Below are 14289 nucleotides of genomic sequence, written 5' to 3' on the forward strand. Positions count from 1 at the left end.
CCAAAAAAATTGATTGTAAAGAAATTGAAGGTACATTTAATTAGGATTTAGTTACTTTAAACACAAATTACCCTTAAATTGATGTAATGTAAACAACATATGGTATTTTAGTCTTTTTCAGAACATTTGTATTTTTTTTATAGGGTAGATATTAATCAAAGATTTTAATTAAAAATATCATAAAAATTACAAAGAAACTTTTTATTAACATAAATGTAAAATTATTATGAAATAAAATATAAATAATAATTTATTAAAATAAAAATAAATAATAATAAAATAGAATAAAAAACAAACTTGACCCCCCAAAAAAACAACAACAACTGAAAATTTAAGTCTCTCGAAGCATCTAAAGTCTAAACCCTGATTCTGAGACTTTTACTTGTAGAATTCTCTGGAACCCTTAACAACCCATTTCCATTTATACCCTCCTCTTTCTTTATATTTCCATCTACTTCACGAAGTCTCACTTCTCCAACCATTCAATAATCATAATCTCTGCATTTTTTCTAATTCTCAAATTCTCACAGCAACCATGGATGAGGATTTCGATATTCCGGCTGTTGATCAGATGGACGACGATTTCGATTTCGCCGGAGCCGGCAACGCTCCTGTTCTCAAAGTCGGCGAAGAGAAGGAAATCGGTGCACAGGGACTGAAGAAGAAGCTCCTCAAAGAAGGTGAAGGATGGGACACTCCAGAAGTTGGTGATGAAGTTCACGGTACCTCTCGCTATCTCTGTGTTCTTCATTGTTTGTATTGAATTCGATAATGTTTTTTGTTTTTTCTGATTTTTAGTTTTGATTCGTGTAATGTTTTTGTCCAATAGTTCACTATACCGGGACATTGCTCGATGGTACTAAGTTCGATTCTAGCAGAGATAGAGGAACTCCTTTCAACTTCACACTTGGACAAGGTGAGTGCATTTTAGTTGATTTTTGTTTTAATTTCTTATTATTTTAATTGGATCTGTTAATTGGTTATTATTTTGATTCTACCTATGATTTAGGTTATGTTTGGGTATACAATCATAATTTAGTTGAATTAGTGGCCCATTTTTAAAATCTAATAGTGAACAAAGTTTACTGTTTGCATATAAGTTGATGAGTTCTCAAGGAAGGTTTATTGAAATGAGTTGAAAACAGCTTATAGATATCTTAATTTGATAAGAATGCATGCTTACCATTACAAATGAAACTTTAAAACTTGACTATTATTATTTTATTTTTTTTAATTTTTTTTTTCAAGTGTCAATGTGTGGTGTCGGACTGTCGGTGTCGTGTTTCCGGTATCATGCGATACTCTTACTAGTTACTTCCTTAATCATTATTTGTTTGGATGTATTTCTAAGTGAGGTGTCGGCATTGCAGGGCAAGTCATCAAAGGATGGGATGAAGGTATTATAACCATGAAGAAAGGTGAAAATGCCCTTTTCACCATCCCAGCTGAGTTGGCTTATGGGGAGTCTGGTTCTCCTCCAACAATTCCTCCCAATGCTACTCTTCAATTTGATGTTGAGTTGCTGTCTTGGACTAGTGTGAAAGATATCTGTAAAGATGGAGGATTGTTTAAAAAGGTCCTTAAGGAGGGGGAGAAATGGGAAAACCCTAAGGATCTTGATGATGTCTTTGGTAAGCATATTACGGCTTCAATATTTCATTTTTCATTGGATGGATGATCCTATTATTTGATTTATCTAAAATGTTCTCGTGGTGTTGTTGCAGTTAAGTATGAAGCACATCTTGATGATGGAACGCTTGTAGGAAAGTCTGATGGAGTCGAATTCACTGTGAAGGAGGGTAAGTGCAAACTAATTATATCATGGTCTGTCATTTTTTCTTTATGGAATGTGATGTCTTACATTTATGTTTACAATGTGATAGGTCATTTTTGTCCTGCATTGTCAAAGGCTGTTAAGACCATGAAGAAGGGAGAGAAAGTGATTTTGACTGTGAAGCCACAATGTAAGTTTACAGGAAATGATTATGTAACACCACCTTTCTCTATTAAGAACCTCGCGAATACTCTTGATATGTATGCTTTTATTAATTGTGTTGTAGATGGATTTGGTGAGAAGGGTAAGCCAGCTCAGGGTGGTGAGGTTGCAGTTCCACCTAATGCGACATTGCAAATTACACTTGAGCTAGTTTCTTGGAAGACTGTTTCTGAAGTAACTGATGACAAGAAGGTCATCAAAAAGATCGTCGGGGAAGGAGAAGGATATGAACGTCCAAACGAGGGAGCTGTTGTGAAATGTAAATCCTCAATAATGGCGATGACTATGACTCTATTTTTTTCATTGTTTTTAAATGGATTTGGTGCCGATTCTGATATAGTCTTTCCTCATTTTGCATTTTTGCAGTGAAACTAATTGGTAAGCTGCAAGATGGCACTGTATTTTTTAAGAAGGGTCATGGTGACGATGAAGCCGAGTTGTTTGAATTCAAAACAGATGATGGTAATTTAAATTGTTCCAATATCTCAGTCTCTCCCATAAATTTTTTTTACACCGACTAAAGCAAATGTCTGTGGTGTTGAGCAGAGCAAGTGATTGATGGGCTCGATAGAGCTGTAAGGACCATGAAGAAGGGTGAGGTAGCATTGTTGACCATTGCACCTGAGTATGCTTTTGGTTCAACAGAGACTCAGCAGGAATTGGCAGTGGTTCCTCCTAATTCAACCTTGCATTATGAGGTTGAGCTAGTATCATTCGTAAAGGTAAATGAACTAGTTAATGATATTCTGCAATTATGCATTGATACATTTCAGTAGTGAGTAAGGGAATCCTATTATTGAAGGAGCACTAGCGGTTGTAGTTTAACCTAATTCACAATGTTAAGAAAAAACCGACAAAGAATGGAACTGCCTTTTATTGAGAAAGTTTGGCATTTATTTTTTAATATCTTGTACAGTTTTTTCATTTATGTGTTAATAAGTTGTAACCGGTATTGTTTGTCAAACCGCAATTGAATTTTTTGACATGGTTAAAATTGCTGTTTTGTTGTCATTTTGGCTTAGCAAAGAATTATTTCTTGGAAAGAATGTAGGCATGTAGCATTGGTTTAGCAAGAAACATTACTCTTTTCAATGAAAGTCTACAAATCAGGATTCACATAAGATTTTTCTTATTCTTTTTTTGACTCACTGCTTTCTTTACGCATTGATACATTGTTCCTTACTTCCTTTAGGAAAAGGAGTCCTGGGACATGAACACTGAAGAGAAGATAGAAGCTGCTGGTAAGAAGAAAGAAGAAGGGAATGCCTTGTTCAAAGCCGGTAAATATGAAAGAGCTTCTAAAAGATACGAGAAGGTAACCAAAGATGCATTGATATATTTCACCCTCACCTTCTTCAGTGCATATCTTTGAGACATTGTTTTACACTGAAACCTTAATGCAGGCTGTGAAGTACATAGAGTACGATACTGCTTTTGGCGAAGAGGAGAAGAAAAGTGCCAAGGCCTTGAAGGTTGCTTGTAACTTGAACGATGCAGCATGCAAGTTGAAGTTGAAAGATTATAAACAAGCAGTGAAATTGTGTACAAAGGTATGGCTTCCGTCTCCCACCTTATTGAAAACCACTGTTTTTGTTTGCTGAAAAAACAAAAACTGATTTTTACATCGACAAGCAGGTGCTGGAGCTTGAGACCACAAACGTGAAAGCTCTTTATAGAAGGGCTCAGGCATATATTCAGTTGACTGACTTAGATTTGGCCGAACTTGATATCAAGAAAGCTCTTGAGATTGACCCTAACAACAGGTAAATACTCTAATGGTCTGTTATCAAGTTGATTTTTGAAGGGTTGAGTCTATATTTTGATATGTGTTTCATATCCAGGGATGTGAGGCTGGAGTACAAGACTTTGAAGGAAAAGGCGAAGGAGATCAACAAGAAAGACGCACAATTTTATGGGAATATGTTCAGCAAAATGAAAAAGTTGGATTCTCTCGACAGTAATGTAAGTATTACATTTCTATTGATTCTCTAGTACATTTTCACTTCTGATTGTATTGACTGTCATATGAGGTCGATTTGCAATCAAAATATGATTCATTTCTTTGTTTCAGTGTTTCATCTTGTACATTTATTTATATGATATTCTTCTGCATTTATTTAACATGCAGAAATCGGCGCCAAAGGATGCTGAACCTATGAGTATTGACAGCAAGGCATAAAGCACCATGGGAATGGAATCAAAACTGAGTCTTTTTTATTGTTTCTTGATGTTATTTGGGACAATTTGTTCTTTTGTTATGAATAGGGAAATTGCGTTTTAGGACTGAAGATGCTTGACATTGTGGATTCTGCAATGTGTGTGGAACTAGTTGGCCACATTCATGTCTAGTTCTTCTATTCAAGTTTAAGTTTAAGGAAAAACTAATTGTCTCCATCATACTCTGGTTCTCTAAGTTGTGTCTTCTTTGTTATGATAAAATTATATTCTATTGTTAACAAAAAAACTGGTGTTCCTTCTATCGTGTTTCGAGGGTGAAGAAGACTCGCTTATTTAATTGACTAAAAATGATTACCTGTTAATAAAATAGTTTATTGAACCCTAAAATTGCTTGAAGGAAAACATTTCATTGATGTTTGATATTCTTTCACCTACTAGTTTACCGACCAGTATAGTACGCAGAAATTGTAAGAATAGGCAGAAATTGAATTCTAGATCTCTTCATCACTCCATATTAAATGGGGAGTACTTTTTTCATCTTCAAGTTTATTCCACAGCCCTAAGTTCGTTCTTGAAAATTTGAAAACGTCTCCAAATTACACTATTCGGAAATGTTATACATGAAATTGGATAAAATACCACTGAACTCACATCACACTTCATTTTCATGACAATAAATATGACAGCACTGAAAAACATATTTGTATCTTTGAAATGGGGAAGATCTCTAATTGTTTGTTTCAAATATCAAGTAAATATAAAATAGGCAGATACAACAAGGCGGTAGCGGTAAGAGGATCAAGATTTGAGATGTATCAATGTTTTGAGATACAAAGTTGTTACTTTTACTGAGAGGATAATGTTATATGAGTTTTGAAAATGTGTAAGACTATGTCAAAAGATCAAGAACATGTCACGAGTAATAATCACTGATTGCGACATTACTGCGACATTACAATGATGAATTGGTTGCAACGCTGTTTCCAATATCGTGTAAGTATCATATAATCAAAAATGTGAGAAGTAAAGTAAAACTCGCGGTTGGTACGAAACAAGTCAAAAGTGAAGATGGAAAAATTATCAAACCTGATGTGCAAAGTGGAAAACATGGTGGAGGCATGGAATGTTATAATAAATTCTTCCATGAATAAATTATATGTCGAATTTGTACTAAATTTCAAGAGTGTGTGTGATATATCCAAATTTGCTGAAATATGTTGAGGGCATTATTTTGGATCAGATTAAAGAGAATATTGTTTGTGCATGGACCGATCAGGTTTGACACTTTGGTATACACCAACTAACATAGTTGAATTTGCACATGCTAAACTGAAGAATTGGTTGGAAAACACTAAAAGTGATTTTTGTCGAGATTGGGACGTCGTAAGCCAAATGCTCTGAAACCAACATAATGCGATACAAACATCTTTTGGTCGAAGAATTTTAGTTGTAATCTAATAATGTAACTCATTTTTCTTGTATGTAATACTCTATAATATTATAAAATTGGGTGATAATTTTTTGACAATTTTTGTGTTTCTAAAGTGTGCACTACATAATGCACCGATTCTGATCTGCATAAATTTGGGGTGGATCCGGAGATGCATCAATGGACACACCTTTTAAGTATTAAAAAAATAGAATATGGGACTATACAGATGTGCATCTCCGTAAAGATCCTTATTTTTTGAAGAAAAAAAAGGCAGATCCGGAGATGTGTCTCTGAATTTCGTCTGGATGATATGATAGAGTTTGTAAGATTCTTATTGATCTACAACTTCTATAAATATGGTCTGTCATTCCTTTTTTTTTTACAAAAAACATAATAGTCTAAATCCCCCACTTCAGTTTAGGGTCTCCGAGGACATACTTCTCGTCGATCTGAAATTCAAACTGAATACTCTCATGTGATATCTACAAATTTAGAGAGTTGTCAAACTCGAGTATCATTCATCCAATCGAAGATACATTTCACCATGCCTGAACTGAAGATGAATGATGATTTAAAGATTATTGGAGTACCTTTTATCATTATTCAATAAAGGGTTCGATTGAAGTGGATGTTGCGATCCAAAGATCAGCCGAAGATATTATAAGGATGTTGTAATGTCTTAAACCACTTGTTTGTAATGACATATAATGTTAAATTTATGTTAGCGTTAGAAATCATCTATATAATATTTATTTTGATGTTAATTTATATTGTCTTTCCATTCTGCCATTGTTCCTGCTTGTTTTAGATTTGAACTAACATAGCGTATTCGAGAGTTACATATCCTAAAAGCTCACAGAACATTGAACTAAGGGGATTATGGAGATACATCCTTGAATTAACCTTTAAAGCATACGAAGCTGCATCTTCTGGATTAAATTTTAACAAAATAATGGTTTCTCAACAATTTCGTGTTAGGTGTGTGTGAAAAATGTGAGTCTGGAGATGTATCTCTAGACGTTATGAGCAGTTGTGACTTTTTACGATGGTGTGAAAGAATATATAAGAGTGGAAAGAGCATCCCCTTAAAGATTAAGAATTTATGTACTTTAACCTCAAACTCGAATATCAGGCAGTGTTATAATCATAAATTGTGAATGCAACAATCGATAAAATTTATGGATCTTTGTGTCGTTTAGAAAGTCTATGAATACCAAACCCTCGTGTAATATAGTATTTATCTTTCTTAATTGTGATGGTTTTGCTTCTTGTGACCTCTTCTAGCTTTTATTTTGGGAATTTTCCTTTGAAATATATGATTACCTTTGATAGATTTTTTCCAACAACTAGTATAGTTTTCAAGTGTAAGTTGTCAAAGCTATCAACAATTTACCTACTCTTATTATTTTTTCTTTTGATATAGATATATTTTTTAAATTAAGGAGGGTCGAACTTCAAAAGAGAAAATAACTATACAATAATTCTCTTCAATGAGGTGGATCGAGACGAATCCGCTAAAAAGCTATCATACACCTACTACCTCTTGAGAACAATCATCATAGAAAGCAAAATCCTACTTAAGATTAACTCATATTCTACTAAACACATCCACGCAATTATTAGCTTCTTTATACGCATAGGTCAATCTAATCTTCAAGTCTTGGCACATTTTACATTTGATTCTACCGAGTAAATTTAGACATTCTCTTATTCTCCCATCATCCTTGATAAGCGCATGATATACTTCGATGCAATCAATGTTGTGATATAATCCAAGCTAGTTAGTTACTTGGTTAGCAAGTTAGTTAGTTATTTAGTTATGCAATCTACTTGGGTTACAAGTAACATATCGTATATAAATACATATATAGTGTAATTCCGTTTTAACAATTCAATATACAATTACTTTTCATTCTATCAAAAACGACACGTTAGTAGTCGTGTTTCCGGGGATCGTGAATCATGTTTGCTGCAAAGATGAATGATAGCAATGATATTCCAAATTCTCTTCTAATTCTTTATGGCGAAAATTAGATCCAATGGAGAAAACATATACAGTCATTGTTTCATTTTCATGAAATCCTATAAGTGGTTATTAATGGTGTTCCTGAGCTTGCCCAAAATGCAAACGACGCTCAGAGAGTTACTCATGAAGGAGAATAGCGATCCAAAACGCAACGGAATTTAAAATTTCTCCTTTAGTGATCCTTATGAATGGGCATGATCAGTGATATTGTTACCTCTTGTGGCGATTGAAACCTTTGATGCATATCTAAGGAGTGATCACGAACGTTGAATGGTGACAACGCCTCTACTCAGTCCACACGAACGAATTCCTTCATTCTCAGTGCTAGCTGCTACAAATGAAGGCTTTGAGTGAAAGAGAGAGAGAGAGAGAGAGAGAGAGAGAGAGAGAGAGAGAGAGAGAGAGAGAGAAACGAAATTTCATATGAACAAATGCTTATACACAAGGGTTCTATTTATAGAACCACTTGTGTGGGCTGTAAGCTAAAAAGCCCACTTAAGTGTATGTGACCCATATCTTATGATATACCAAAATCACTTAAGCATGTGGTACCTTATCATATTTCGTATTCTACTTAAGTGCAATGTACCTTACGATGTTCTACAATTCACTTAAGTGCACCGTACCTTACGGTGTTCCTTATTTACTCTATCTCTCATCAATCCTTCCTTTTGTGTGTGACCCTGTATGTTCTCGCGACATTGTTAGTTATATTAAATCACGTATTTAACATAATAAATAGTGAGCGGTATCTAGCAACACATCACTGCTACCCCATACACGAAAATGTCATGTGATCTAACAAATCCTTTTGTGATAATACTTATGTGTACAATTATCCTTTTGCCCTTATATCTATATTGAATACAAGGCATATACCGTGTCATCCTGGTCCAGTTCAATATTGGGCCCATGGACATTTATCATGTTACACAGGATGGGTAAATTCCATCTAGGTCACTCATGTCCCTCAACATGCTTCGTGGAGTATCCATCAACTGTCTTTATGGTCATCCAGTTACGGACAATGTTTGATCAACAATAAGGCACTCGACTCTACATCTAGGGTCCATAGTGGTTTCAGGTCAAAGGATGGTATACACCATTATCACCATGAGAATAACTTATGACACTTTGCATAACATTCTATATAGTATTCTCATAGCGGGTCAATCCAGTATAAATATTACTCTTAATATTCATACTTATGTTTAAGACTTGATAACTCCTTATCCATGATCCATGATATGTGATCATCAGTCTATATACATAATAGTCTTAATGCTTTAATGTTATCCCACTTCACAATAAAGCTCGTCTACAGATACTTTAAGAATAATGTCCTTATGTTTAATGGGATCTCATGATTAAGTCACACTTGATATATTAAACGGACTAGCTATTCTAGGGACTTTATTAAACAAACATAATAAAGAAAAAACATTTTATTATTAATAAATAATTTGATACAAGTACCAAAAGTATTTGCCTATAGGGCTTACACCAACAACTCACAAGGATGTGAAGAAGAAAGATTGCAAGGCTATGTTTTGTATTTAATATGCAGTAGATACGAAGAATTTTGATTGGATTTCTCATGTTGAATCTGTGAAGAAGGCATGAGATATTCTTGTCAAGTATTATGAAGGTGGTGAGAAGGTTAAAGTTGTCAAATTGAAAATACTACGAAGGCAGTATGAGTTACTGCAGATGAGAGAAGATGAAAAGATTGTAGACTATGTCTCTAAGGTGAATAATTTGTTCATCTCATGAAAGGTTGTGGTGAAGTCCTAATTGATAAGATGATAGTTGAGAAGGTGATGCATATATTAACCTCTCACTTTGATCATGTTATTGTAGCCATTCAAGAATCCAAAAATTTTAAAACCTTGAAACTGAAAGATTTGGTTGGTTCGTTGGAGGTACGTGAGTTATAGATTGTCAAGAGAAAAGGGGTTCAAGATTCGATATAAGCACTGCATGCCAATACATGGAAAAATAATGGTGGTTCCAACAAGTTCAAGGGGAAAAAAAACAAGACTAAGAGTAAGAAGTCTTTGGTGAATCTTTAAAAGTATAAGGTTGGTGATAGGGCTTCTAGATCCTTAAAAAGAGGAGAAGGAACCTCATATTAGAAAGACACTCAGGAGAAGAAAAGTGTGTAATGATATATCTGTGAAAAATGAGGTCACTTGGCCAAGAATTGTTGGTACAAGAAAGACAGGATAGCGATAAAAGACAATGATGATGAAGGAGCAAACCTTACACGTCAAGATTCAAATGATTCTGATGGTATGGTGCTTATGGCTGCGGTTATATATGAGCATGTCGACTCCAAGGTATGGTTCCTCGACACAGGCTGCTCGAATCACATGATTGGTCGAAGAGTGTGGTTAGCCAATTTCTACGAGTTGAAGAAGATCAAAGTCATGCTTGTAGATAATAGCTCGCTGCAAGCAGAAGTTATTGGAAACATAGTCATTCAAAGGATTAATGGAGAAAAGGCTATGATCAAAGATGTACTTTATGTGTCATACCCCAATTTTGACCCTAGTCATTCATTCATTGAAAGTATATGCATCAGTTCGGTAAAAGTCAAAATTGAGTCAACTTTCATTCTGTTTTAAATTAAAAAATTAATTCAATTGCACTTCATGCATTTTCATCGCTTCATGCATTATTTTAAGTCAATCCACAATCATCAGAATAAAACTTAGGTTCCATAGACATACCCATAAAAATGATTCGACATTGTGTGTAAAATTAGCCGGTAAAATATTCTGAGTTTTGACCTACACCAGACTGTTTTACGAATTTACATTGTGTGTAAATTGTGTTGGTATGCTCGTTTTATTTTCATGGCTCTATTTACAGTCACATTTGTACCAGTCGAAGCCTGTCTTTCTGGGTTTTTTAATTTCATTTTTGAACTTTTTTGGACATTTTTATTAAGCTTTGTCACGCGTAGATCACATTGACCTCCTTGAAAAAATGCAATACCCATCATCTCCTTGTTTCGTTCTTCGAATTCCATGAAAACAACAACAACTCCAACCCCACGCACACAACCCAACTTTCATTCATCAAATATCATTACCACTTCAACTAACAATAACTATCCATCACCATGAAACTCTTAACCATCATCATAACACACTACAAACCATAATCTTTCTTCTTCATAAAGCATGCAATACACATATAATCTTCCGTCGTATTCTCAACATAAGATCCATCCTTCTTCCATTTTTTGACAAAAAAAACAAACATACTACACACACACGCACACCATAAACCTCCTTGAAAAAATGCAATACCCATCATCTCCTTGTTTCGTCCTTCGAATTCCATGAAAACAACAACAACTCTAACCCCACGCACCACCACCAACAAGCAAACCAAATTGCTTCCATCACCAAACCAATGTCAATACTTGAAGTTTTTGCAGAAACAACATTAAACCAATAACAAAATCAACAAAATCAAAAACATTGACAATAGAGGAGGGAGAACAAGCCGCAAGAAACTCCTCGAATCCGACATCGCAACCCATCGGAAACGATGTAGAGCGCCGCCATCCCCACCTTCGATCCGATGGAACCACCAACCAAACCACGACATCCGCTTGTCCCCACAATGAAACGCAAGTCGCAGATCCACAACTAGATAACACAATACGTCAATCATCAAACCAACAATGACGTAACACCTTTGACGTGAACCTTCTGCCACTCCAGATCGTCGCCACTCTTCCCTTTTCCGGTCTGGCATCACATCCATCAAATAACTTTAGTTCCTTCTTTTCCTATTCATTTTGCAATCCATGTTTGATTCTTGGTTTTTATTTTATTTTATTTTAATTTTGCACAATATTTTTTTTTAAATTTTGTTTGAGAGGAAGATGAGGATTGAGAAAGAACAAGAGTTTTGTTCTATATTGAAAACAAAATTAGCAGAGAAACGTGAGAGAGAAAGTTTAATTGCTTTATTTTGTTTTTATTCAATGCCCTATGTCAACGGTTGAGTGGTTCCTTGAAATTTTTTGAAAAGGTTTAATCGCTCAAATGCGATCTAAGTAAGACTCTTTAAAATCAATCAACCAACATCAATCAACCAACACGTTATTTTCTACCATGAACTATGGAGCTCTGATTTTCTCATTGCACCATGAGAATACGTAGGCATATGATTCTGAAATCTTGGTGAGCACAATAATAAAAAACTTAGGTTAGTAACTTTCAACACATTATTTTCCATGTGAATCTTGTAATTCCTTTCAAACAATTGACTAATGCTTAAAATATTACACTTGATTCCCAAAATATACAACATATTTTTAATTAAGGAATGCTCACCATTCTTCTCTTGATTGAGACATTACCAATCCCCTCAGTTGCAAATGTGCCATTATCCGCAAATTTTAACATGTTTTTCAACACTTGATTGATTTTAACAAACCAATCATTCATTCTCATCATGTGTGTTGAACATCCGAAGTCAAGGTACCATTGATCGTTGCATTATGCATCTTCTCGCGTAGTCACCATCACGTTTTCAAACAATTGTACCTGGTTTTGGTTGCATTTTCCTGCAATGTTTTATGTTTCATCAATCAGCTTTAACAATGTGCTCTCATAATCTTCTTGCCTTGCAAATTTTGTTTAAGCTTCTTATAGATCATTCTTGTTGGCATGACATTCACAAGCAAAATGTCCAAGCTTTTGGAAATTATAACATTGTACATAACTTTTATCATTTCTCCATCTTCCCCCCTTTATTCTATTGTTGCCACCCTTATAATTGCTTGATCCACCACCTTTGTTGTATTTGCTTTCACCCTTTGGAGTGTTGAATTGTTGGAATTTTGGAGTATCTCCCACCGTTGTTATGATAGTTTCCTCTGCCTCTATTCATGAGCCACTTTCCCTTGATCTTCTTGTCTTTACCAATGAAACGAGCCTGCAAACTAGCTTCAACCTTTGCTTTCTCAATATTCCCCTTCTTTATTCTTTGCTCGTGGTTGAAAGATCATTGTACTTTTAAGTAACAACCACTACATTATCGAATCCTAACATAAACAAGCTTAGGATTTTACCAACTGCATATTGCTTGGTGATTGTCTCTCCACACGATTTCAATTGAATCACCAATATTGTGATTCTTGTAATAAATTCACTAATGGTTCCCTTCTCATCCATTTGAATTAACTCAAGCTGTCTTTTGTGAGTTTGTAACCTCACCACCTTTGTCTTATAAGCTCTTGCATAACTTTTCTCCAAGATTTCCCAAGCTTGATTTGAGGATGCGTAGTCACAAACCTTCTCAAAATTATCAACATTAATACATTGATGAATGAGATACAAAGCTTTGAAATATTTTGTCTTCTCTTACTTGTTCGCAGATCTTTATGCAATTGTTGCACCTTATACAAGTGGATTAACACCACTTATGTCCACTTCAAGAACATCTTGATAACCAAACAACATCTTCATTTTTTTGCACCTTATACAAGTGGATTAACACCATTATTGATCACTTTAAGAATATTTTGATAACTAACAACTTCGTCATATGTTTGCACCACTTGTCATAACTCTTCGCATCGAGAATTAGAAGATTTGCAGGGATACGTTCATTGTAGATGGAAAACATTTTCACACACCAAGTGTTTGATCAAAGAACCAGACTCTGGATTTCAAATGTTGGGGAAAACCCAATCACAAGATAAAATGATGAATAATGGAGAGTTGAAGAGAATGAGATGATTAGAGAGAATTAGGGTGGAAATATGATTGTTATTTATTAATGACTCAACATGGATATTTATACAACAATACACTTTAATGTAGCTGACCAACTAAAAGAAAAAACAAATTTTACAACCCTGTAAACTTACACCAACCTGTAGCAGTTACAAGAAACTACTATCTCAAAAATATAAAAGTCTAGGGTGATGGTAATTGGTTACACTAAATCTGTAATTGGTTACATGAAACTTCTATCTGATTCTTTAGTTGGTAGAATGTGTAGTGACCAATTACACTAACTTTAATTACACTATTTTCATAACAAATTTAAATAAAATATTTATATTTATACTACCGAGAAATTCATAGTCTTACACCAATTTCTTAAATGATTCCTTTTTTTTAAACAAAAATAATATTAAAACATCAAAATGTTTAAAGCATTATAATTACTATATAATAATCATTCTTTTTTATGTAGAAGACATTAAAAATACTAATTTTAAACTATTTATTGTTTTGCATATAAGTTTTCTAATAAATAAAAATTATACTAAATTAATTAATAACTCATTTAAAAAACTGTGCGTAAACAATATAACATAAAAATTATAATTTTTTATTTTTATTAGAATATATAAAAAAAGTTAAACTAAATTAATTTATAGTGACAAACTATTATCTAATACAAAACTTAAATGCATTTTTAGTTCCCCATAAATTTTAACATTTAATTCCTCTATTTTAAAAATAAGTATTTTTATCTCTCAAACTTTACCTCCCTTAAAATTTTGTTGGTCCTCCTCCATTTTTGCATACATATCACTGATGATTATATATTTTTTTTAATGATGTGGCAATGTGGGGTTTATTTATTTTTAATGTTTTTTTTATTGAATAAATTAATACT

General features: G+C 34.0%; 1 protein-coding gene across 1 annotated transcript; it reads left to right on the forward strand.

Moving 5' to 3' along the window:
* Window positions 1-342: 342 nt before the first annotated feature.
* On the forward strand, window positions 343-4475 carry LOC127076544 (peptidyl-prolyl cis-trans isomerase FKBP62). The gene is made up of 13 exons (XM_051018228.1): window positions 343-722; window positions 830-916; window positions 1371-1631; window positions 1725-1799; window positions 1884-1964; window positions 2061-2255; window positions 2363-2458; window positions 2543-2718; window positions 3189-3311; window positions 3400-3546; window positions 3632-3759; window positions 3838-3958; window positions 4125-4475. Exons 1-13 carry the CDS (start codon window positions 536-538, stop codon window positions 4173-4175), a joined length of 1728 nt encoding a protein of 575 aa, XP_050874185.1. The 5' UTR covers window positions 343-535; the 3' UTR covers window positions 4176-4475.
* Window positions 4476-14289: the final 9814 nt, after the last annotated feature.

Source organism: Lathyrus oleraceus, chromosome 4 (genome assembly GCF_024323335.1).
Source record: "Lathyrus oleraceus cultivar Zhongwan6 chromosome 4, CAAS_Psat_ZW6_1.0, whole genome shotgun sequence".
In the NCBI taxonomy this organism is placed as follows: Eukaryota; Viridiplantae; Streptophyta; class Magnoliopsida; order Fabales; family Fabaceae; genus Lathyrus; species Lathyrus oleraceus.